Source organism: Labeo rohita, chromosome 3 (genome assembly GCF_022985175.1).
Source record: "Labeo rohita strain BAU-BD-2019 chromosome 3, IGBB_LRoh.1.0, whole genome shotgun sequence".
NCBI lineage: Eukaryota > Metazoa > Chordata > Actinopteri > Cypriniformes > Cyprinidae > Labeo > Labeo rohita.
The window spans coordinates 29,615,770-29,642,277 of NC_066871.1; the positions used below are offsets into that span (position 1 = coordinate 29,615,770).

General features: G+C 34.5%; 1 protein-coding gene across 4 annotated transcripts in view; it reads left to right on the plus strand.

Moving 5' to 3' along the window:
* The window catches only part of mrtfaa (myocardin related transcription factor Aa), a 52,955-nt gene that overhangs the window by 8,596 nt on the left and 17,851 nt on the right, over positions 1 to 26,508 (plus strand). For 2 of the 4 annotated variants that reach the window (XM_051105730.1, XM_051105731.1), the window contains exons 4-7: positions 13,066 to 13,131; positions 23,716 to 23,771; positions 23,876 to 23,951; positions 24,345 to 24,506. In XM_051105730.1, the coding sequence (XP_050961687.1) occupies positions 13,066 to 13,131; positions 23,716 to 23,771; positions 23,876 to 23,951; positions 24,345 to 24,506 (360 nt within the window). Of the gene's footprint in view, positions 1 to 12,574; positions 12,740 to 13,065; positions 13,132 to 23,715; positions 23,772 to 23,875; positions 23,952 to 24,344; positions 24,507 to 26,508 lie in introns of those variants that run through there. The other 2 variants (XM_051105732.1, XM_051105733.1) reach the window with 2 other exon arrangements.

Sequence of the window (26,508 nt, forward strand, 5' to 3'; positions counted from 1 at the left end):
TCAGTCTCCATCGCTCTGCAAAAACACTGCCTGTCAGAGCAACGTCAGGACTGATTTTGTTCCTCATATTTTTGTCTGGGTGGTTTAATGAGAAGAATTTTTCAAATGTATGGCGGTGTCACCACATGAAGTTAGGGAGGAAATAAAACTGAAGACATCCTAGATAAGCTTCTGATAGCCAGTTTTCACACCAAAAATGTAAAAAAAAAGTGAGGCACGATTCATTTTAGACATTGCTAAACCTAGCAGCCAATTGCCAAGCAATTTTATTCTCTTTTAGTACATAGTAGATTCGACCTTGGACCCTCTATGTGGAATCACAGAATTTAAAAATAGATTTTTTTTAATAATTGCTAAAAATCATGGTAGCACTTTACAATACATTTTGATCTAATAATGAAAAATGTCTACTTAGTTAAAGCTAATCTCAGTGTTTTATTAATACATTATTAGAATCAAAAGTATCACTTAATATTATTTAAAGGAGTGACATTAACTAACAATAAATAGCTGTAGTTCTATCATTTCACAAAGATTGATAAATGCTGACACAAAAAACAAATATGTTGTTTGTTTTAATGTTAGAGTTCACCCAAAAATGAAAAATTTGTCACCATTTGTAGAACGCAATACAAGTTGTTTTAAAGAATGTTGGTAACCAAACAGTTGCTGGTAGCTATTGACTTTCATAGTATTTTTTTTTTCCGTACTATGGAAGTCAGTGGCTACCGTCAGCTGTTTGGTTACCAACATTCTTCAGAGCATCCTCCTTTGTGTTGAACAAAACTCTTACAGGTTTGAAATTACTTTGGGGTTTGTAAATGCTGACAGAATTTTCATTTTTGGGTGAATCATCCCTTTAAAGGAAAATTCTGTCATTAATTACTCACCCTCATGTCGTTCTACGTTAAAAAAATAATGACTTTATTCAAAAAATGAATCGATGGATGAGTTTGTATCTTCAGAGGAAATTTATCATTACATCACTTGCTCATCAGTGAATCCTCTGCAGTGAATGGGTGCCGTCAGAGACCAAACAGTGGGGAAAAAACATCACAATAATCTAATTCACACAACTCCAGTCCATGAATTAATGTCTTGTGAAGCAAAAAGCCGAAATACATTTTTAACTTTAAGTCCTCTATCCATAATATTGCTTTCTTATCTCTTTAAAGGAACAGCTCACCCAAAAAGGAAAATTCTGTTATTAATTAAGCACCCTCATGTCGTTTTACGTTAGTGTCTCATGGTACTCACGACAATAGCTGAAGACTGTACCAAGAAAGAAGAAAACTTTGAATAAAGTCATTTTTGTTTTCTTTGCATACAAAAGTTATTTTGTAGGTTCATAACTTTACGGTTAAACCACTGGTGTCACATGGACTATTTTTTTTTTTCTTTCGGGCCTTGAACGTGTCAGTTGCTTTGCTGTCTGTGCAGGGTCAGAAAGCTCTCGGATTTCATCAGAAGTATCTTAATTTGTGTTCTGAAGATTAACGAATGTCTTACAGGTTTGAGACGATATGAGGGTGAGTAGTGACAGAATTTTCATTTTTGGGTGAAATATCCCTTTAAGTAATGGACTGTATTGTAACGTGTTACCAAAATCAGAACAAATACATTTAGTTTCACTAACATGCACATTTGGGCGTAGACATAATGTTATAATTTGATATGATAGGCTTAGTGTTCTGATCTGCAAACGTGCACATGCTCACACATGGCTAAGCTGATTAACTGTGTTTATCATATGGTGACCGGCCCCCGGCTAATAATGGTTTCTAGGGTTATTTTGCATTACTAATCTTTGTAAACACCCACACTCACATCCCACAAGCTCTGAATATACAAGACTAAAATTCAGATTGAAAATCTAGCTGTTATCTGTGAGGTGTTGCTACTGCCACCCAGTGGGTGGCAGTAGCAACACCTCACAGCAATCTTATCAGCACTTTGGTTAATTTATTTTTATCCTGGAAAAGTATTGGACAGCCTGAAATCACTTACACTATATACACAGTCTGGCATGCAAGTAGTCATTTAGCAGATGCTTTTAACCAACCGTGAGCGACCTGATTTTAAGTGCCTCATTCAGGCTAATGGATCGGCCCTAGTGAGAAGGGTCTGGCTACAGACATGCACTCTACTCTGTCTGCAATGTCACTTGCACTCTCTGTACTGGAACTGGAAATTAGTTGCATAATGTTGTATGAGAATTTGGTGCTTATTGCTTCACTTGTATGACTGTTTCAAAATTATTTTGAAATAAATTAAATTGTTTCAGCAATGAAACTCAAAAGTGATGTGTATTTGCAGAAGATGTATTGTCCTTGCCCAAAAAGAATATTTGGATGCTTTTATATATTTGTTGTCTTATGTGTAAATTTCAGGAAAGTTTGTGCATATTTAAAATATTTGGGGGGGTGACTGCATGTTTGTTTGGCCATATTGTAGGGTTGCCATTGTGGTGAATGGTTTGGACCTCCGATGGCATGAGAGACTATTGTAGTCTTAATTAATATTTAATAGTTTTTGTTTAAAGGAACAGTTCACCCAAAAATTTTAATTGAGTCATTAATTACTCACCCTTGTGTCGTTCCAAACCCCTAAAACCTTTGTTCATCCTTTGTTTACCTTTGTAAAATAGTCCATGTGACATCAGTGGTTCAACTGGAATTTTTTTTGAAGCTATGAGAACACTTTTTGTGTGGAAAGACAACAAAATAATGACTTTACTAAAAAAAAAAAAAAAAAAAAAAACAACAATAGATGAGTTTGTTTGTTCATAGGAACAGATTTGGAGAAATTTAGCATTATATTACTTGCTCACCAATTGATCCTTTGCAGTGAATGGGTGCCGTCCGAATGAGAGTCCAAACTGCTGATAAAAACATCACAAGAATCCACACGACTTCAGTCCATCAATTAATGTCTTTTAAAGACATTTTTAACCTATCCTCTATTCATAATATCCTCTATTTCTCCATTGAAAAGTCATCTCATCTGAATCAGGAGAAAAATATGCACAGTTTAAGCCCTACTTACAAGCCAAAATATGTCTTAAAGAGCAAGTCATATGGTCATTTAAAGTGTCCTAATATTGTGTTGAAGTCCCCTGCAACAGGTCATCGACAGCATCTAAGGTCAGAAAACTTCTATTCTCAGAATATACATTTATAGATGGTCAATTCTCAATGATTAGTTCAGAGCGTAAACCACTCCCTCCCGTCCATAAGTCTACTCTGCTCTGATTGGTCAGCTGACCAAGTCAGTTGTGATTGGCACAGAGAGGAGTACTTGAGCAAGTTAGCAAGCGCTACCATCTGTGTTGCCAAGTGCACAGTTGTTTTTGATGCCCGCAGTTAAAGTAACCCAAATAACATTTATCCTTTGAAATGCGAACTTACCAGGGGAACCCTGACAAAAATGTACACCCCGCCTAGAAATGCGATTGGGCTAATTTAGGGCTTTTTTTGAGTAACAATTGGGAGGGTTTTGTTGTGAAGACCTGGCAACCCTTGCTACCATTGACAAAGCATGCATCAAAATAATAAAAATTATTTTGAAAAAATACAATTTATATACTTTTTAATGCCAAAAGCATGGGAGTGCCAGGATAAATTTTAATATAACTCCGATTGCATTCGTCTGAAAGAAGGAAGTCATATACACCTAGGATGCATGTAATACGCTACAGTAGTGTTGGGTCCTATCATCAACCTGCGAGATCATGCGATAATGTATTTAATTATTTACATACTAATTATTTACATAGTTTCACTGCCCGAAACCAGCTCCAGCATAAGGCTAAAAGCAGCCTAACATTATCAATGAACATCATCACTGATCAGCCTAGCCTATTCTAGTACAAGTTTATGTTTTTTAAAAAAACACTCGCGTTATAAGTGAAGCTAATGTTGTCTACACTGTATGATGAATAAATCTCTTACCACACACTGCACACGTCTGCAGCACATTATGGCTCCGATGCGGCAACCGGAGTAGATCGCGGCTTCGGCATGTGTTTCGACCCCCTGTACTGCACACGTCTGTGCCGCGTTACTGCTCTGAAGCGGCCACTCTAGTCAATGCTTGTTCATACCCACCGCACTGCGGCACGTTTAAGTGGTTCTCCGTGCTGCATCGCTAAAGTTAGGCTCATCCCCCACCTTGTCCCTACCCACCCCTGAACAATTCTAATTTCTGTGGGCGGGGTTTATTTTAATGATATTGTAATGAACCGCGTTGTGACCTCATTGCATGCGGAAAACAAACGTTGTAGTCCTAAGGAGCCGTTCGTTGTAGTTCTTGAAAAGGGATTTTTGTAAAACGAATTATCTCCCTTTTAGAGTGGACTTTGAGATTTGTACCTTTGTAGATCTTTTTTTTATGCCCAAAGATGCACACCACACACTGACTAAAATTCAAAAAGTGAAAAAGCATAATAGCACCCCTTTAAAATAATAACATAAAAACATTCTGTTTAACACTTATACAAGCGAATCATGCGCACAGCTAAAGTTTAGCTGCAAAACTGTAAACACTTAACAAAACAATAATGGTGGATATGTTAGCTGAGTGCTAACGTGACTAACTGAAACAAAACAGTTTGTAAACCAAAATACAGTATGTCTACATTCTGACAGCACCCAGTAAATACAGAGGATTTATTTGTTCATATAATATTTGTATTTTATTTCATTTCAGCTTAATTTCAACAAACTAAAATGATTTCTAATGGCTTTAGTTTTTTATTTAACAGTAACAACGCGAACAAGTCTCCCCATTTGTAACTCATGATGAGGGAGACAAGACTGTGTTTACATAAACACATATTTTATTCATTAAAATGCAGTTTGTTATTTCCGTCACCCTTGAGCTATCACGTTTTCTTAAATGCTAAGTTCATCTACAAAATGCACGGTTCGTTCCTCATTTGTCTTCTCCAAGGATATTTTACACCCTCACACTTCGGCGGGTAAAACAAAATGTGCTACAGGAATAGGTCTGCGCCGCGTTTGCTAAAAAAGGCTCCTAAAACACCTGCCGAATGGAATGATTTTACACCTTAGCAGTGAGGTGTGGCTGTCAGACAGACTTTGGATGCATTTCCATTAATTCAGCAGCTTGAAATAGCTGCACCAGACAATTGTGATGTTCCCCATACAGCTGCCAAAAAGTCTGCACATTTTTTAGGAAGTCATATTTCACAGATTTTAATTTCAGCTATATATTCGTACTGAGAAACACACTGCGAATGTGTTTGTGTGTGCCATTCTGTCAGCAGAGAAAGGTCATTGAGTGCAGAGTGGGCTGCTTTAATAAAACACACACTACTCAGCACAAGTGTGTGTGTGTGTGTGTGTGTGTGTGTGTGTGTTTATGTGTGTGTGTGGACTGAATGACTTGAGGAACAGCTGCGGTTGTGCAGTAGTGCTGTCACACACAGACACACACACACACCTTTCCCTGTGGATAACTTCAGTCTCCATACTGCTTCTGCAGCAGCAGGAGCTCTGGATCTTTGATGTGGCTGTTTCTTCTCATCAGATATCTTCCTTCTTTATTTTTTATTTATTTCTTCTCCATCATCTTCTTCTGCTCTCTTTTTTTCTTCATCTGGATTTCCTGTTAGCAGATCAGCAGTTCTAAGTGAATGACTGAAAACAGGCAAAATATGAAAGACACAAAGGCTGAATCAAATTTTTGAAGTTAGAAACTTCAGCATCTCTTTGAAGGAAAAAGCGCTGCAGCATTTTTTTTTTTTTTTTTTTGACCTTTTGAAACCTTTTAAAACTGTTTAAAAACCATACCACCATGCTGGACACCAGCTCGTGGCTCCACGCCAGCCCCGCCCCTTTTGGATCTGCTCCAATCAGCCGCAGCATGAAGAAACTAGCTGTCCGATTGGACCGTGAGCGGCTTGCCTGCCTCAGTCTGAGAGAAGGTGTGGAGTCGTGTTGCATGTATGCTTTCAGATTGACAAACACAGTTAAAGCCTTTAGCGAGTATTTGAACAGATCCCTAATTCAATTAAACTTTGATTAGCTCGACCCGAAATCTGTAATTGTTTGGCTGTGTGAGATGTGCTATTACTGTTTTAAGCTTTTAGACTTACACTATTGGCTTGGCAGATGAAAAATGGGGGGGGAGTTTTCATTTTAGTTTTAGTTTTTATTTATTTATTTATTTTTTGTTTTAGTTTAACTTTTAGTTGCCATGCTTTAAATTATTATTTATTACATTATAAATTAATAAAATTAATTAATTAATATATAAAGCTTTTTTTTTTTTTTTTTAATCATTATTATTTCAGTTATTTGCCAAAGCTACTTTTCAACTTTTCCCATTTTCACTTTTTGATTTTCATTTCATTTAAGTTTTTTTTAGGTTTAATTTTTAATCTAATATTTCTATTTTATATCAGCTTTATTTTAACTGCCACAAAGAAACAGAAAAAAACTAAATAAATAGTATTAGTTAACAATAACAACACTACAAAATTTCACAGAAAATTTCATTATGTAATGGTACACAGTTTTGTGCAAATTATACTTAATTCTTATGCTGAACACAAAAGAAGATATTTTAAAGAATATGGGTGAGCAAACAGTCGCTGGAAGCCACTGACTTCCATAGTGTGGAAAGTCAGTTGGGAGCGTCAGCTTTTTGGTTTCACACATTCTTCAAAATGTCTTTTTTTGTGTGTTCGACAGAAGAAATTCATACAGGTTTGGGTGAATAAATAATGACTGATTAAATTTGCTGTGGATTGGCAGTCAGATGTAATTGTGACCCTGGAACACAAAACCAAGTCATAATGGTAATTTTTTTTTTAATTGAGATTTAAAATAAGCCTTCGATTGATGTATGGTTTGTTAGAATAGGACAATATTTGGCTGAGATACAACTATTTGAAAATCTGGAATCTGAGGGTGCAAAAAAATCTAAATATTGAGAAAATCACCTTTGAAGTTGTCTAAATGAAGTTTTTAGCAATGCATATTACTAATCAAAAAATTATTTTGATATATGTACAGTAGGAAATTTACAAAATATCTTCATGGAACATGATCTTTACTTAATATTCTAATGATTTTTGGCACAAAATGCGATGTATTTTTGGCTATTTCTACAGATATACCCATGCTACTTAAGACTGGTTGTGTGGTCCAGGGTCACAGTTAGATCGAATGTGAGCTGTGATGTTGTGTTATTGGATGTTTTATTGGTTAGTGAGACCTGTAAACAGCAGGCATGATCCACTGAGCTGTTTGCACGTGTTAGTGTGGTTGTGCGTGCTGTGCGTGGCATGCCATGGGTGATAAGGGAACCAGAGCGACGACATTCCCACAATTCAGGATGAAGGAGCATCAGCTCATGCACACACACATCCTTGAACAGCACTTTTAGGTGTCCTGCTGGTCGCAATTTGAGACATGAGGCGTAATTTACAGTTATATCCTCAATAACTCAGCAGCAGCTCAGCGGCCTGCCACACAGATTGAGTGTCAGGTACAGTGTGACTGTGAGGACTCAAATAGAAACACGTGGAAAACAAGCTACGGAGAAAGATGGAGGGATTCCAAACATGTACCAAAAGTTATTCATTGTGACCTTAGTTTAACTGTGAGGTTTATAGTGAGGACATAGAAGCACAAGATAAAGAACTCATTAACAAGGGTCAGATCAGGTCATATTCTGGCGTGGTGGAATTCTTGATTCTGATTGATTGACTGATGTTGCGGACTATAGATTTCTGTGTATTTATTTTTTAACCTGCACAGGTTAGGGATTTCAGATTTTAATTAATTTGAATTTAATGTTTTGAATTTAATGTTTTTTTTAGAAACTGAGGAATCGCAATTGTGAAAATAAATATTACCAAACATTAGAATTAGACATTTTGACAATGTGTCAATGGTAACAGTAAAGAGAAAAGAACGATCCAACCACACGTCGGCGCACGTGATTAACCGCTCCCGTGTGACACGTTCATATCATTAGTCGCCATTCACACAGAACGCGCTTTTGTGTTGACAAAGATACGACATGGTCAGTGGAACAGGAAAAACATGCAAGAAGATGGGAGTGACCTTCTTTTAACTTGAGCACCACATTTTTATAATGCAGTTTCATGCGAGTGCAACGTGAGTGCAAGAGCCAAACACATCCATGTTTACACAGAAAAAAACTATGGAAAAGCACATCATGTTGACAACTTTAAGTGTGGTGCACTTGGAATAGAACTTTCTTTAACTACACGGTTAACAAAGAAAAAGTTACTTGAATCACGTTGTAGTAACATTTTCAAAATGACTAGTCAGTCAAACGTCGGTCAAATGTTGTGAAAAAAATCGTTATTTAATTTTTTTTGCCATATCGTGCAGCCCTTCCACAGCTATGAAGTAGTTCCAGGATTGAATCCTGGTTCTAGGTTTTAATAACCAAAACAAGGAACCAAAAAAAAAAAAAAGTATGGTAATTTTAATATTTTAGTTTCATATATTCAACAATTTAGTAAGCTTATAGGGCCCTTTAAAAACATTTTATTTTTATTTTTTTCCCATATTTCGTTTTTTTCCCAATTTAATTTTTCTACACTTTGTTTTACTTGTTAAATTAAAAATAATAATAATAATAATCAAAAAGCATATGTAAAAATTTGAAATCATGAAACTTACACAATTTAACAGCGGTTTATTACAAGTTCAACGAAATTACACTTTTAAGGCCCTATGAAATACATTTTACCTTTTTCCTCAAATTCAGTTTTATTTTTATCAAATTTAGTGTTTTCCATTAATTTTCTGGATTCTTTTTTAATAGTTTCATTAAGTTTTAATAATCAAAGACATCTCTAATTAATTGATAAATAAACATGTATAAATATATTATTATTTCATTTCTTTCTTCTTTTTTTTCCCTCAGAAATCCTGTGTTGTGTATTTACATTTTTGTGGTAAATAAATTCTGCTAAATAATTGTTCTGGTAAATATTCCTTAGAAAATAATGTTTTAATAATTATAAAAATTGTATTTTTAGTAGTTGCAGTATTACATAAAATAATATATTTCCATCACAGATCCTTCAAGTTAAACCAAACTTTTATTTTGACGGATTGCTGTAAAGACCTCTAAGTTTATGTTCGTATATGATATGACCATAGGTTTTCTCAAAAGAAATGGCTAAATGCCCATGAACTGACTCTCAGAGCACTTCCAGAGATTGTTTATGAGTTCATGTATTCATATATTGATATCATGTATTCATACACTGTTTTCGTGGCTTTTCACGTTTTGATTTAAGTGTACTGACCTACTTTTGATTAATTCATCCAGCATTTGGCAAATTCTGTGACTTTCCGCGTTATACAGTAAATTTTGTTTTAATGACTGGATTCTGCAATTCTGTCCACGTTTTCTGCATTGTGGAAATTATATAATCTAAACTGATACTGACAGATTGTGTGAGTAATATGTATTTATTTGTAATATGTACAAATAAATTAGATAATTTTTATTTAAATATGTAAGAAAAAAGTTCTACATGGATAAAAACCATAAAACTATGTTAAACTGTGGTAAACTATAGCAAACGAGCCTTAATGAATTATTTAGTAGCATTTTTCAACATTGTAGTTGGAAAAAAAAGGGCAAACCCTTGATAGAGCAGAAGTTAGAACATGGATACCTTTATTGTCTTCCTTTATTCACACTCTTTAGTTCTCTGAGGAAGACATTACATTGCTATATTATTGTGGATGATGTGTTTTGGCAGCAGTTACTCGCTTCGACACTGAAGGAAAACGCACACATCACATCATATGCACACACAATCTTCCCAGACCAACTTTAGATCCCTACTTCTGTGATTATAAGTCATGCAGCCTCAGTTCTCTTGCTTACAGTGGGTGCAACAATCATTAATTCTCAACACTGAGGTTTAGCGTGTCTGTTAGCACCGTTGTCCTCCTGAAACGCTTGCGCACACCTCCTGCCAACCATCTCGATTTCACCTCCCGACCATCTTTAGTGACCTCACGCCAGATCAAAATTCAGCAGCCCATCAGCTGTTGTGATGACTTAAAGCCAGATCACAATTTAGCTACGCAACAGGTGCAGCACTGGCTCTATTCCACAACACAAACAGCATCTGAACAGGTGCTATAGGCACTCGGTTAATAAATTTACCAACGCTGACAGATTCAGATCTCAACAACATCAGCTGTGTTCAAAAACACACCTTACGGCTTTTATAGTTGAGTGACAGAATGCTTTTGTGAGATTTTATCTCAAACTATGCTACCATTTGACGTCATACAGTGCATATCACTACCATCAAAATGTTTTACAGTGATCTCTGCCGTTTATGCTTTTTTCCCATACTTTTTCTCTTGTGCAAGATATATATAATTTGTGGTAATATTTATTGATATAATGTTGACGTGATAATATTAAGAGTATTATGAATTATTATGTGTGTTCATATGAATACTACAGTCAAAAGTTTACATACACCTTGCAGAATCTGCAAAATGTTAATTATTTTACCACAATAAGAGGGATGATACAAAATGCATGTTATTGTTTAATACTGACCTGAGTATTTCACATAAAATATGTTTACATATAGTCCACAAGACAAAATAATAGTTGAATTTATAAAAAAGACACTGTTCAAAATTTTGCATACGCTTGATTCTTAATGCTGTGTTGTTACCTGAATGATCCTCAGCTGTTTTTTTGTTTTTTTTAGTGATAGTTGTTCATGAGTCCCTTGTTTGTCCTGAACAGTTAAACTGCCTGCTGTTCTTCAGAAAATTCCTTTAGGTCCCACAAATTCTTCAGCTTTTCAGCATTTTCACACTGAGGACAACTGAAGTACTCGTAGGTTCAAACGCTCACTGATTCTCCAGAAAGAAACACGATGCATTAAGAGCCGGGGGTGAAAACTTTTTGAATTTAAAGATCAGGGTAAATTTAACTTATTTTGTCTTCTGGAAAACATTTTAGTATCTTCTGTAGCTTCTGAAGGGCAGTATTAAATGAAAAAAATATGATATTTAGGCAAAATAAGAAAAATGTACAAATCATTCATTCTGTTCAAAAGTTTTCACCCCCAAGCTTTTAATGCATCGTTTTCCTTCTGGAGCATCAGTGAGTGTTTCAACCTTCTGTAATAGTTGCATATAAATCCCTCAGTTGTCCTGAGTGTGAAAAGATGGATCTTAAAATCATACAGTCGTTGTTGGAAAGGGTTCAAATACACAAAAATGCTGAAAAACCAAACCAAAAAACTTTTCTAAAGAACAGCGGGCAGTTTAACTGTTCAGGACAGACAAGAAAATCATGAACAACTATTATTAAACAAAATAACACAGCTGTGGAACATTCAGGTAACAACAATAAAAAATTTTTAAATCATTTTTATAAATTCAACTATTATTTTCCCTTGTGGACTATATGTACACATCGTTTATGTGAAAAATCTTATTCAGGTCAGTACTAAATAAACAACATTCATTTTGTATGATCCCTCTTATTTTAGTAAATACTTAACATTTTGCAGACTATGCAAGGTGTATGTAAACTTTTGACTTCAACTGTATGTATTTTATATCTGTTTTATATTATATACATTAAATATTTTGTAATATTTCTGGACTAAATAGTTTAAATAGTTTATATGATTGAGGTTTTATTGTGGCTCCTCTATCATCTTGATTCGTACATGTTGACTGTATGCCACATGCTTAATGATGACGCCAGGGAGCAAATGTGTCAAAATGTCAGATGCGAGAACCAAAACCACAGTGCGAGGTGGCTCTATTTAGCCTTGTATCAGGTTATTAATCTAACAGAGAGGAGCCCGTTCCCCCTGTGGTGGTGTTTAGTTACATGTTTGTTACATAAACGACTTGGTTTTGCATTCTCGTAGATGTTTGAAACATGCAGTGGGACGATACCAAAATACTATTCTGCGGCTTTACATTTTTATCCACCTGAAATGTTTCAATAAAGTCTTTGACACACGTCACACGCATGTTTTAATGCACTACAGGTTTTTTTCTGCTACAGTTTCCTCTAATGAATGAAACGCTGCTTGACTTGCAGTTTTGGTGGCCTTGAAATGGTGGACATTTGTTTGCATAATACTTACAGGTTCATTTGTGTGAGATCTTTGTGCAATTTCATCTCTTGTGGCTTTACTGGTAAATCATTTGACCAAGTAAATATTTTGTTGTGAGTGTACCTTTGAGGTTTCAGTCCAACCCCAGATAACCTGTAAAGATGTTTGCTTGAAGTAAGTTCCTTGATTTAATCACTATTTATGATTCAAACACTTACTCAAAGCAGTTTAATAGAATTGACTGTGTTTCTTCCTGTGGCAAGCCGTGGAAACATCTCGCACACTTGCTTCTGTTTTAAATTGAATGCAGAAACAGGAAGAGGAAGTATGTTGTAGTCTGTACTCTCTCCTCTCTGACTGATAAGCTCTCTGCCGGCTGTCAGGAAGAGCTTGTTCGAGGGGAGGATGAAGGAGACAGATCGTGCTGCTCGCTGGGTATTTTATCAACTTGTGTGTCTTCTGTCATGCTGTATTTCCTTAAGTTTATAGCGCGCTGTCTCCCGAACATGCAAATATTGAGGCATTAGAATCGTAATGAACTACAGCGAAGTGTTTTCTACACGGTAACTTTTCTTTTGATTGAAGTGCTTTCAATGCACAAGACCGGTATGTTAGCATCATACTAGCACTCTTATCTTTTGTATGGGGTTTGAACATGTGAAATGTGTGTGTGTGTATATGCATAGTTTTGTATTTGTGCATATTTGATGTGCACAGTTGCTCTTCTAAATCTATATACATCATTCAACCAACCAACCAGTCGAACTGTGGTTGTGTAACAGTGCAACATTATGTCCCAAGAATGAGCATTTGTAAACCTCATTGTAAACCTGACGTCTAGTCAGAGTTGAATCAGCCATTTTGCCAAACTTTCAACCTTGATGATTGACTACATGTCTTCATCTTTGACTTGATTTCTTGTTTTCTTCTAGTGCTCCAACTCAAACTTCAGCAGAGACGGACTAGAGAAGAACTGGTTAACCAGGGGATCATGCCACGTAAGAAGCACTCCTACTCTCCTACTAGTACTAGTACTAGTTCACAATAATTTGCTGTAACTGGGCAGTTCTGTTAGCTCTCTGCTTTAGATTTGAGGATCTCAGGCATTCTGTAGCACATCCTGGTCTGATTTTGAAGCCATTTTCCTTCGCCCCACACCTGGTTCACAGATTTTCTTCTTAATGTGAACCTTGGCAAATTGTAGATGTCTTGTGGTTAGATCTAGTAGGTATAGCTAGTCTCTCTCATCCTGTTGAAGATGCTGATTTGGTATGGTTTGGTAAACATAAGATAGAGACGCACTCATTTCCTTTGCTTTGTGGTTTTTCTCTGAGCTTGAAAGGTTGGCCCATTCATCTCAAAACTACGACTTTTCGAGCTTAACTGTCAGGTCATCACTATTCCGATGGTGTCTACATGCTTGATTTGAACAAAAAGGTTTCCATCTTGTGTTGGCTGGAGGTGTATGGTTTGCTTCAAGTCAGTTAAAATTAAAAGATAGTTTGCATGATGATTTGAATGCTTAACGATGAGTAAAAAAAAACATGGATCCCAGTGTAAGATGAACAAGCCCAAATAACTCAACCGATCTCTTACTCTTTTCATTTTATAAGACGTTCTCCTTCACTAAGTGTCTTATTGAAGAATTACCAAAATATATTCAATAACTCAAAGTACACTTTGGTTTTAGGTTACTACTGGTCATAGCTAAGACGAAGTAAGAGCAGAACGTTTAATTTAACTCATTAAATGTGGTGTCTACGTCTGTTTATGTTTTTTTGGGTCTAGGTTAATTTTAAGCCATTTTTGTATCAGTGCAAATGGCCGGCAAGGTAGGCTCAGGACAGTTCTGTGAAACTTGTAGGAGTTTTGTAGTGGTTGTTGACTTTGGCCAAGCGTGAAGTTTGAGTCACGTCACACTCTAGATTGGTGGTGTCTCAAAGGCGTTTATGTTAAACATATTGTTCACACATAACTGAGACTTTAACACTAAACTTGCCTCACACAGGATGCATGGTTTAAAACAACGCAACACTTTAGACACTTAAAGTTTTCAAAGTAAAAGTTCATGATTAATTTAGTAGCCTTTGAGAACGTATGAGATTATGTATTATAGGGTCATCTTTCCAGGTTACAAATTGAATTTATGCGAATAACTGGGATATTGCTGTAAATAAATAAGATTGTAGCAGTGTTTCCATGTTTTTAAGAGAACAAAATTGGAAAAGTTATTGCAAAATAGCTGTAAATATTTTATTAGGGGTTAGGGCTGTAGCTGTCGATTATTTCAGTAATCGAGTAGTCTACCGATTATTCCATCGATTAATCGAGTAATCGGATAAGAAGTCATTTTTCTTTATTAAAGAGCAATACTAAATATACAAGAGAAAGTAAAATGGGTCTCTGAAAAACAACTAAAATTTGTTTCCTTTTTAGAAAAATGAACATTTTTATTGCTGAAATTGCATACATTAATAACCATGAAAACTAAACCCATTTAATGCATTTGCCAAATTACATTCAAAATGCAAAACAAATATATCAATAAAAAAATACTGATATTTACATGTATTTTTAAAATGAAGATACTTTAAATTTGAAATCAAAACCGCCAGTAGGGGTCAGCAAGTCACTTTTAAGTAAGTGAGTTATTGGGTTTGAACTGAATCATTTAACGGGTGATTCATTCAAGAGCGAAGCACCGTCATGTTGCTCAAAGACGCAAAACAGTGCTGTTTGGAATGGTTATTTGTTGGCGAAATAGAGCAAAAACAGGAAATATGTTGTCTAAAATGTAAGTCTCTTAATAATAACTTCTTGTTTATTAATGAACTGTTGAATAAAATTATTAACTTAGTCTTTTACAAAACATAGCTAACTTAGGGACATCATACCTAACCACCATTAATTTAAGGTCTTAAATATTGCTGCGTTCACTGCGTTCGTTTAACTCGAGTTGCAGCAGAAATCAGCCAAACCGCACGCAGGTCGCATTCCACATCTTGAACTTTATTCTCCTGGCAACAGCATTACTTATTAAAAGAAGACAACTTAAATGAGCAACAGAAATTAAAAGTAAAACCATCGCACCCGCACACATGTGGTACTCGTGGCACTCGTGGCATATGGCTGCAGACTGTGCACAGAACGGAGCTCTGCTCTTAAAGGAGCCACAACATTTTCACTCGTTACAATTCGGAATAATGCTTTTCTATTGCAACACCACCAATGCCTAAACGGTCATGTGATACAAGTCGTAGCTCTCAGAAGACTTCCAGTTCACAAGCTGTAATTACGAGTTCTACGAGGACATGAGTGCTTTTTACAAGTTGGAATCTCGTTATTACGGGAATTCCGATATGGCGTGAACGCACCTTAAAGCTGCGTTCACACTAGCAGCGACTTCTGTCGCTGCATGTCAGCTGGCTGGCAACGAGGTTACTAGTGGGCGTTCTCACTACTGGTTGCCTTGACAGCGAATCAGGTTTCTTGCTGCTAAATACACACATTTTGGAGGCAAAAGACTAAATATAATATAAATCTAAATTAAATCTGTACATACAAACAAAAACTAATGAGAAGCAGAGCCTACTTTTTGCCTTTGCGTATGTGTATCTATGGCTGAGAGGAAAATGATCACGTGAGCTCTACCGTCTGCTTTCCTATTGGCTGTCGCTCCCAAAAGTCGCTCTTCATTTGCATAAAGTTGAGGGATTCTGAACTTTGTCGCGTCGCTGGACACAATATCTGGGAGTAAGAGAAGCTTTTCTCTTATATATATATTTCTCTTATATTCTCTTAGATATATGGATAATTTGACGACGCAAAAGATAACTTAATTTGGTCCGGTTTTCTGAGCGCACACAACAAAGCAGCGCCTGTCACACAGCACACGAGTACTCTTTCACATCGCATAATGCCGAATTGTTCGTTTTGCCGAGTATGCACGTAAACGCTCCGTTACATCTTAGGTGAGCATAAACAGTAGAGAGAATATCGAACGTGTATCAGTACATTGTATCCGTGCGTTCGGTTTTAAAGGGACAGCAGCCTAATTTAGTTGCTATTGTCTGTGGCATTGATGATAATGAAGCAACAAAAGAAAGACAAAATCACTCACTGCTCTTGACTGAATCACCTTTATAACGTGTATTTAATTAAAAAGAAGACCATATTCTTGTTTCTTTATGAGAAGGGTTTTATTTAATTATAATATAGAGGAATGTTGTGTGTCACAGCAGTTAAATCTGTCTGTCATGATAAAACCTTAATATCAAACCTATATAATGAGTTTGGTAATTTTATGCTTAAATATATTACACTTTAACTAAACCCATTCGATTTTAGCCGACTAAATCTACTGTAGGTTTAGTCAACTAAAATCTTATAATATTTAGTAGACTAAAACTAAACCAAAACTAAAACAATTCAGATGATTAAAAAATGACTTAAACTAAATGGCATTTTAGTCAACAGACTATGACTAAGACTAAATTAAATTTGCTGTCAAAATGAACACTGTTTTTTTTAAGTTAACGATTTCAAAAGCGAAAGTGAAACCGATAAAACAATTGTTTTAACGACCGCCTAAAATTAAATAATGATAACACGAGGCATAGGAAATTGACATAGTTATTTCAAATGTATAGGCTATTATATACATGCACATACATAGGCTATCATCTTTTGGGAGTAATTTGCTTTTAGAGTAGTCGACTAGTCGGATACAAAACTTTTGTTTAAATAACTGTCAAATTAGACATTGTGCACATCCCTAGTTCAAATATTCTCAAAAGCCTATAAAGCTTAGACAAAAACTCAAAACTTCACAAAACCTGGTGAACACATGCAACGGGTGATTCTAAACAAGCATGCAAAGTTTTAGGCCGGTTTCACACTGCACGTGTAAGCAGGACGTAATCAGCGCGTGCGCAGCAGCACGCAGCCATTTTGCTTTCACAACGGCAGCGTTTGCAGTGCGCACCTGAACCATGTCTTTTGTACAAACTTCGCTATAAGGGGTAAGTTGGCATTGCTTTATTTCCATGTAATTGAGGTCAAGAAGCTTATTTTATTACTAAATTATTTTTTTAAACTCTTCTGCGATGAGACGAGTGTCGTCCATGATGGTCTTCTTGGCAGTTGCACTCTGAAAACTACAAACGCCTGTGACACGTGCGTTTGTTTTCATGTTTGTCATCATGATGTCAGCATGACACCTGTTCTTATGACAACATGTAGTTGTAATAATAAATATAGGCTATATATATAGGCTAATATAATAATTACAATTAATCAGTAACGTCAGAAAAAAAAACAGTATAAATTACTTGTTTTGGAAGTTTGTTTACAACACGGTAGATATCATCAATGTACTTTTTGGGGTAAAACTGCTACTTTTTCCTGTGTATTTTGGCCATAATCAATACATTGCCACTGAAAGCGAGCGTAAGCGGCGCAGCAAAAATAGACTCGGGGCCGAAACGATCACTGCACTGACGCTTCTGCTCTGCTCCTGCTACGCGCTGCCGTGCCGCCACTGCGGGCGGTGTGAGTGCTCTCATTCGTTAACATGGTCGCCGAAAAAAATATGCGCTGCTTACGTCCTGCTTACACGTGCAGTGTGAAACCGCCGTTAGGGAGATCGGATAACAGTCAAAAACGTTATTAAAAAAAAAACATATTTCTATGGTAATTTGCCTGGATTTGCCAAAAAAGCTTTACTAAATCATTGATTTGGGTGGTTACAGGCTTGCTAAATAATATGCCTCAAAGCGCTTGAACCCCGGTAGTTGCTGCTTGCAGCTAGAACTATTTTATGATGTTATTATTATTTATATAATTTTTTTTTCCAGTGGAATTAACAGCAAATATTAATCACATGTGCAATACGACAAGCAGAAGCTGCATTGGTAAACAGAATCTGTTTTGTTTTGTTTCCAAGTAACCAACACAGCTAAACATGTACAGTAGAAACATATAACCAGTAAGTTGCGAGTGTGTGCCATCCTCCGATCTCCGTCAGTACTCCTACGCAAAACATTAGACTTAACCTTTAGAGGATATCTGGTGGAGAATCACTAGTTACGTAATCCAAAGGATCAGATTGATGTGATGCTTGAAGCTGTAGAGATTAAAACAGACCCTTGATTTGACCCTTGATTTGCATCTGAATAGAAGTTTGAGAATGAAAGATCTTTAATTGCATTCTCTCAAATATGCAGATACCCTGTAACCATCTCTTTTTATCTCCAGAGATCTGGACTATCTTATCATAGATTTATTTTTGCATTTTTTAAATTTTGTTTTTTTTTGCATATGCTTCTTTTTTTCCCATGTTAACTTATAGTAGTGAAGTATGATTTCTGTTTTCAATCCTTTATATGCCAGTTTCATCTACTTAAAATTATATTTTATTGTAGATACACGTGCATTCATTTAAAAAAAAAAAAAAACATGCATGACACCTAGTAATATATTTGATATAAATTTATGTTTGTTTTGTATTAAATGTTGTACTGGCCCTTTAAGGAGGCATGCCAATAATGGAAGCACTGAACGCTTGCCTAAGATCTCTTCTTAGAATCTTCTTAAAAAGAAAAAGAAATGAAAGCCGGAAAAGCAGAAGCAGAGAGTTCAAATGAGGTGATGGTTCCCCTAAGTTTTATGTAATGCTTCATACTGGACCCATAATATCTTTAAGCATCTTTGGTCCAGTTTGAATCCAATGTCCGCTAATATCAGCATCTCGCTGTTGGATTGTCAACATTGTTCAACCATCAACAATGATGAATAGAAAATACTGTCTCTTAATTGTCAAATATCTTATCTACACTACCCATCTGTCATGTTGATTCATTGAGATCTGTATGACAGACACTAAGTGTGTCGAATATACATTTGCACGCTAAAATATGAGTCTAAGATGAAGATATTAGATTCACTCTTACTCATAGTGAGTGCATGGCTAGCCATGCTCTTCATTTGGGTGGGTTACACACACACACTCACACTCAGCTGAGCCAGTGAGCAGGTGATAAGCAGTGTATTTAAATATATGCCATGTTTCCCATTATATCTGTTTGTAAAAGGTCAGACGGCTGCTATAATCATCAAAGCCATTTGCTTTCCGTTTGCTTTCCGAATCGTTTTGATTAAGCAAAGCAAACTAGATACTCAGAAGAGAGAATTTAGAAAGTCGTTTGGTTAAAAAGAGTCTGTCCAGGATAGAAATAACCTGCAATGACAGCAGATGGCAACCTAGGGGATCTTTGCAGCGCTCACCCAAGAACTGTCTGGATCTAAATATGGGTCCCAACGGGAAGGAAGAGCCAACAGCAAATGTGCAAATGCATGTGTGCACTTTCAGAATATTCCTGAGCCCCACTTTCACCGTCTTCTCCCTTTCACTTCCTGTGTATGCTGGCTTGCACTTCCTGTGCACTTGAATGCACTCTTTCGTTCTTATCTGCCTGATCTGATCGCCCTTGACTGAGCTGACATCTTCTGCTCTCAAATTATTGCGTCCCCCATTAAAACACGTCATTGGAACAGAACTCATCAGAACTCAAAACCACCAGATGGTAAATTTAGTTTGACAGTTTTTATTTTATTTTATTTTATTTTATTTTATTTTATTTTATTTTATTTTATTTTATTTTATTTTATTTTTACAGTGGAATTAACAGCAGATATTAATCACGTATGCAACAGGACAAGCAGAAACAGCGTTGGCAAACAAAATCTGTCCTGTTTTGTTTCCAAAACAGTTTTGTTTTATTTTGTTTCTTTTTATTTATTTATTTATTTATTTATTTATTTTAAAGTGGAATTAACAGCAGATATTAATCACATATGCAACAGGAAAAGCAGAAACAGCATTGTCAAACAAAATCTGTCCTGTTTTGTTTCCATTTAATTTTAATTTAATTTTAATTTTAATCTAATTTTATTTTATTTTATTTTATTTTTACAGTGGAATTAACAGCAAATATTAATCACATATGCAACAGGACAAGCAGAAACAGCATTAGCAAACAAAATCTGTCCTGTTTTGTTTCCAAAACAGTTTTTTTTATTTTAATTTAATTTAATTTAATTTAATTTAATTTAATTTAATTTAATTTAATTTAATTTAAATTTATTTTATTTTACAGTGGAAGTAACAGCAAATATTAATCACATATGCAACAGGACAAGCAGAAACAGCATTAGCAAACAAAATCTGTCCTGTTTTGTTTCCAAAACAGTTTTGTTTAATTTTAATTTTAATTTTAATTTTAATTTTAGTTTTAGTTTTAATTTTAATTTTATTTAATTTTATTTTATTTTACAGTGGAATTAACAGCAGATATTAATTAGATATGCAACAGGACAAGCAGAAACAGATTGGCAAACAGAATCTGTCCTGTTTTGTTTCCAGGATACCTATTTATTTATTTATTTTTAGTTTGTCATTTTAATTTATCACTTTCATAATATTTATTCTGACTTTAAGTTCAGTGTTATAGTTTTGTTTATGAATGTTGGAAAAGTTAGTGCTAAGTAATATTACATTTTCAGCGCTGTCTAGTTAAGGTATGTTATAAACTAATTTTAAATATGACAGTATGTTATACCTATGTGGGCAATGTATTCTGCAATAAAAACTAAAAATAAAATGAATTTAATCTTTTTTTTTTTTTTTTTTTTTTTTTACTTTATTGCATGACAGAAGTACTTTAGTTCATTTGTTTGTTGGTTTGTTTGTTTTTTCAATTGGTTTCTGTTTCAGGAAAAGTTAACATTTTCACATGCATTTTTTGTATACGTTGGTGCTGATAACACTGCTTTGTAAGTGATTTATTTAGTCAAAGGAAATGTGTTCTGTTTTAGAAAGATTTAGTTTTGCATTATCAGCACGATGAATCGCATATCTAGGATGCAGTTCAGAAAGGAAATCTGAAGATTCAAACCTAAATCTTGATGGGGATGTGGTTAAAGGGACTTTCTGCTCAAATTCTGATTACATAACCTAAAACAACATGAAATGTCATTGGATACTGCAGAAAGCCTTCACGGACGTCTGCAAATGCAGTTATAACCATTTTACAGCACAAACTGTTTGTGCCTTGGTAATTTCTCCTCTGAAAATAAACAACAAACATCATCACGTCTCATCAGTGGAGGTCTATTGTGAATGTATCTTCATTTAACTCATAATCAGTTTCAGTAATAGGCCTGTTCAAGATTTTTTGTCTGATAATGCAACCGTATTTGACCCTAGTGAATCCCTAGTAGCAAGATGGCGGTTGGGTGACGTGGCGTTTTAGTGGGGTGTTCGAGCTGAAAATGATGATGAGAGATCACACAGATCAAGTGGTTTTTCACACTAACCTCATAATTTCTCTCTCTCACATACTCAGATATGTTTTTTCCTCTCTCTCTTCAGGCGTATTAGTGCATTTTGTGTTTTTGTTGGTCAGGGTTAAAGGGCATTGTGTGTGGATGCAGTGATGTGAAAGGAGCTTGTGCGTTGCTGTGGGCAGTATATGAACCACTCTGACCCGCAGACCAGAATCTCCTAATAAACAACTACTCATCTTTTTCCTCTTGCCCTTTTCCAGGCCGCTCTTTTATTTTTTATTTTTTATTTCGACATGCTGTCATAGTCTGTTTTTCTGTATTTGTGGCTTTGTAATCAGAATTGATTTTACATATTTTTAAAAGATTTTACATTATTGTTAATGTAATTAGTAAAACATCATAAAAAGGAACAAAGAATATTTATATATATATATATATATATATATATATATATATATATATATATATATATATATATATGTATATATATATATAAAATTATTAGTATTACTTTATTATTATTATTATTCTTTTCTTTGATGACATAAATAAATATTGTACATGAACTTGTATACTCATACATAAATTCATACATGCACACAATGATATTTTAATAAAATTCATTATTTTCTGTATTTCTTTTTTGTTTTTGTTTTTCTCTTTTTTTTAACAATTGTAAAAATGTTATTTAAAAAAAATGTTGTGCTACATATAAGCCATATCTGTATTGGTAATTATCAGTCTTTTATTTTTTTCTCTTTTTTTAAATTTGTTTAAAAACTAAATTATCTGGAAAAAATGAAACAGATTTTACATGTTAGTAATATATGTAATACAATTATATGTGTGAAATATATATATATTAAATAATGTCACACACACACACACATTTACTTTTTCACTTTTTTTATTATAATATACATTTTAATAAATGAAAGTGAAATAAATATTACACATTAACTATTATACGTAATTATTATACATAAATAACATATATTATACGTTAATTCACACATACACACACAATAGTATTTGAATAAAATTCCTTATTTTCTTTATTTCTGTATTTTTGTTTTTGCGTGTGTGTGTGCTTTTGGTTTATATATCCTGGTGGGGACTTAAACCTGAATACACACATACTAATGGGGACTCGTGTCACGATGGGGACCTAAATTGAGGTCCCCATGGGTACAAAAGCTTATAAATCATACAGAATGAGATTTTTTGAGGAAGTAAAAATGCAGAAAGTTTTCTGTAAGGGTTAGGTTTAGGGGTAGGGTTAGGGTAAGGGGATAGAAAATACAGTGTAGACAGTATACAAACCATTGCGCCTATGGAGAGTCCCCACAAGGATAATAAACCAGACGTGTGTGTGTGTGTTTTGTTTTATTTGTTTTAACCATTGTAAAAATTTCTTTTAAGAAATGTTGTTGACCTAGAAATAATCCATATATACCATATAACTATCAGGCTTTTATTTAATGTAGTTTATTTATATAAAATAATGTTTTCAATCTGGAACAAATGAAACTGATTTTGCATGTTAGTGAGATTTTAGTGAGTATTATTTTCTGTATTTTTCTGTATTTTTTATTTTATATTTTTGATTATGTATGCAGAGAGGGGATGCTTTTATAGATTTTTGCATGGCTGAGCACCATTCACAAATTTTCATAAATCTCTAGTTCTCTGTATCACCAGTGGGCTTTGCGTTCAGTCTCTGGAGACGTGATGTGCTGACAAGTATGAACCAGATGAAAAAAGCTGTGTTTCAAGGTGTATTAAATATGGGGCAGAAACACACACTCGAGACTGTGAACCTGCTGGATTAAACTGCCTGTCGGATGTGCCTGTTGCGGTATTATTTTTAGATTTTGCGTGTACAAATGCGTACGTGTGCCTGAAGTAAAGAGATTCAGTGTAATATGTTGTTCCTGTATCAAGGTCTTTTAACAAGCATCTTTTTTTTTCCTCTCTCAATCTTTTTTTTTTTTAATACAAAAATAACATTTTCACCTGATCCAGAAAAAGCTGAAAAGTATTTGCACCACGCTGCAGCAAAGATATTTCCTGTAATCTGCACGACGCAGATAACGAGTTTGCTATTTATGATTTTCTCATTTACCGAAAATGTTTTCCATTTTCACAGCTCTTTTTTTAAACAGAGAAACTTTATACATTTATATATCAACTTCGAATTTAATAGTCTTATCTCTTTGTATCTTTGTGCCTTCCAGCACTGAAAAGTTCTGCATCCTTTCATGAGCAAAGAAGAAGTTTAGAGCGAGCTCGGGTAAGTCCTTCACCGCAGATTGTTTTTCTTTTTTAATCATCTCTTCTCAGTGTAGTCAAAATAAACTCTAACTTCATTTCTCATACTTTCCTCTTGTATCTCAGACCGAGGACTACCTGAAGAGAAAGATCCGCAGTCGTCCAGAGAGGTCAGAGCTGGTCAGGATGCACATTCTTAAAGGTGAGTATTTTAATAACGCCCCCTGCGTCCAAAATCATACTCTGTGAGTATGTAGTTCTTAAAGTATTTTTAGATAGCATGAATGTGTAGTATGACTGTAATCCAGATGTACTGCGTTCATCATGTTATCTTTGTCATGTGACCTACCAGTGTGTCACTTCACTGCCATTCACAAATCCTATCAGTAATGTGTCCATCCTAGTGTCCGTTCACCTAGACATATATGCGATTTTGTATGCAGCCTGTGCTTTACATGAATTCATCTGAAGTGTGGTCCAAATGTTTATTTTAAAAAGAAGTACATGTTAAACTGAGCTAATGTAATGAACAACATGAACTTGCACATGATGCCTAATTTTGTATGTGTTAACTGTATGTATTTCCTGTATACAGAGACGTCAGCAGAGCCGTCTCTGCAGGCCAAGCAGCTTTTGCTGAAACGAGCTCGACTAGCCGACGATCTGAACGATAAAATCTCCCAGCGGCCCGGTCCGATGGAGCTCATTCACAAAAACATCCTACCAGTGCACAGCAGCCTCAAACAAGTCATCATAGGTACTAAATTAAAACAAGAAACACAGTATTATACACACTACAGTAAAGTTTTCTGCAAAGTTTGCTGTTTAACAGAAGTAGTGGTTCTCTTTGGTGTCAATAATTTTAGTACTGTGTTTATATTGTATGTCACATTATATTGAAATTTTGATAATATGGACTAACAATTATATTGATAATCAGATTTTTTTTTATAAATACAGTATTTGACACTTCAACATTTGAAGTGGATCAAAAAAGTTAATCAAAGTCCTATATATATATATATATATATGGGATCAGTAAGATTTGTAATGTTTTTTTAAATAAATATCTTATGCTCATCAAGGCAGAATTTATTTTATTTGATTAAAATACAGAAAAAAAACTGTAATTTTGTAAAATATTATTGCAATTTAAAATACCACTTCTCTGTTTTAAATATACTTTAAAATATAATTTATTCCTGTGATCAAAGCTAAATTTTCATCAGCCATTTCTCCAGTTTTCAGAGTCAAATGATTCTTCATAAATCATTCTAATATGCTAATTTATAATCAATGTTAGAAACCGTATTTTGGGGGACCTGATACTTTTTTAAGGATTCTTTTGATAAATGCAAAGTTAAAAAGAACTGTGTATATTCAACCTAGAAATTTTGTTAGAAATTACTACTTTTATTCAGCAAGGATCTGTTAAATGTATGAAAAGTGATAGTAGATATAGATAGACTTTTATTGTTAAAAACATTTCTATATTAAATAAATGCAGTTTTGTTTTGTTTTTTGTTTTTTTTTACTTTTTATTAGGGCTGTCAGTCGATTCAAATTTTTAATCTAATAATTACATGATGTTTCGAATAATTTAATTAATCGTAAAATCAATTTGACTTTGACCCACAAAAGATTATTTAAAGCTATTTTTGTGTTAAATGAGAAAGCATCAAGTAGACATTACAAATTGTAGCTTTAAAAATAAATATTTTATTTGATTCAACATAAAATTTATTACAAATAAACATTTAGGCTGCAACGGCCTAACATGAACTATGGAACATCAAAGAAGATCATCTGAGAAACATCTCAGCATTTTTAGTTCATACAATGAAAGTCATTGGTAACCAAAACAGTATGTTATCAACAGTCCTCAAAATACTTTCTTACTTTCTTTTCCATAAAAGAAAGGTTTAAACCGACATGAGGGTGAGTAAATGATGACAGAATTTAAATATTTTTGGGTGAACTATCCCTTTTTTTTATTTATTTATTTATTTATTTTAAAGAAATTATACTCTAAATAAGAAACTAAATCTGCCAGCAGGTGGCAGTAAAGGTCTTGCTGCCCATGTGATCTAACAGCCCTACGTTTTTATTCATCAAAGAATCAAAGAAAAAAGTATGACATGTTCCAAATAAATATTAAGCAGCACATCAATTTCAACACTGATAACAATCTTGCTGACTATTATTTCAGCATATTTCTGAAGGATCATGGGACGCTGAAGACTAGAGTAATGGCTGATGAAAATTCAACTCTGTATCACAGAAACAATTTATATTTTAAAGTATATTGAAATAGGAAGCCGATTTTAGAAATTGCAATAATATTTCACAATATTACTGTTATTTATGTATTTTTGATTAAATAAATACAGCCTTGGTGAGCATGAGACTCTGTTAAAAAAACATTAATAATCTTAGCATTATATCGTTCAAAAAAATTGGGCAATAAGAAAATATATCTGCTACCACTCAGTTTTGAGTGTAAGTTTAACAAACATACTCAACCCATCTAAATCATCATCTGTCCATATCTATATCCCCTTCTTAATCATCCAGTCTCTTTATTACGTCTTTATTTATTGATTGATTTATTTTTAAGCTCCATTTGAACTCTCCCATCTCACTTAATTCTCCCATTGATGCATTCTCACATTCGCATTTATATTCCTCTCACTCAACATTTCTTCTGGATCATTCCCTTTTCCCCCTCAATCTACATCCATACACAGGCTCTCTGGTGC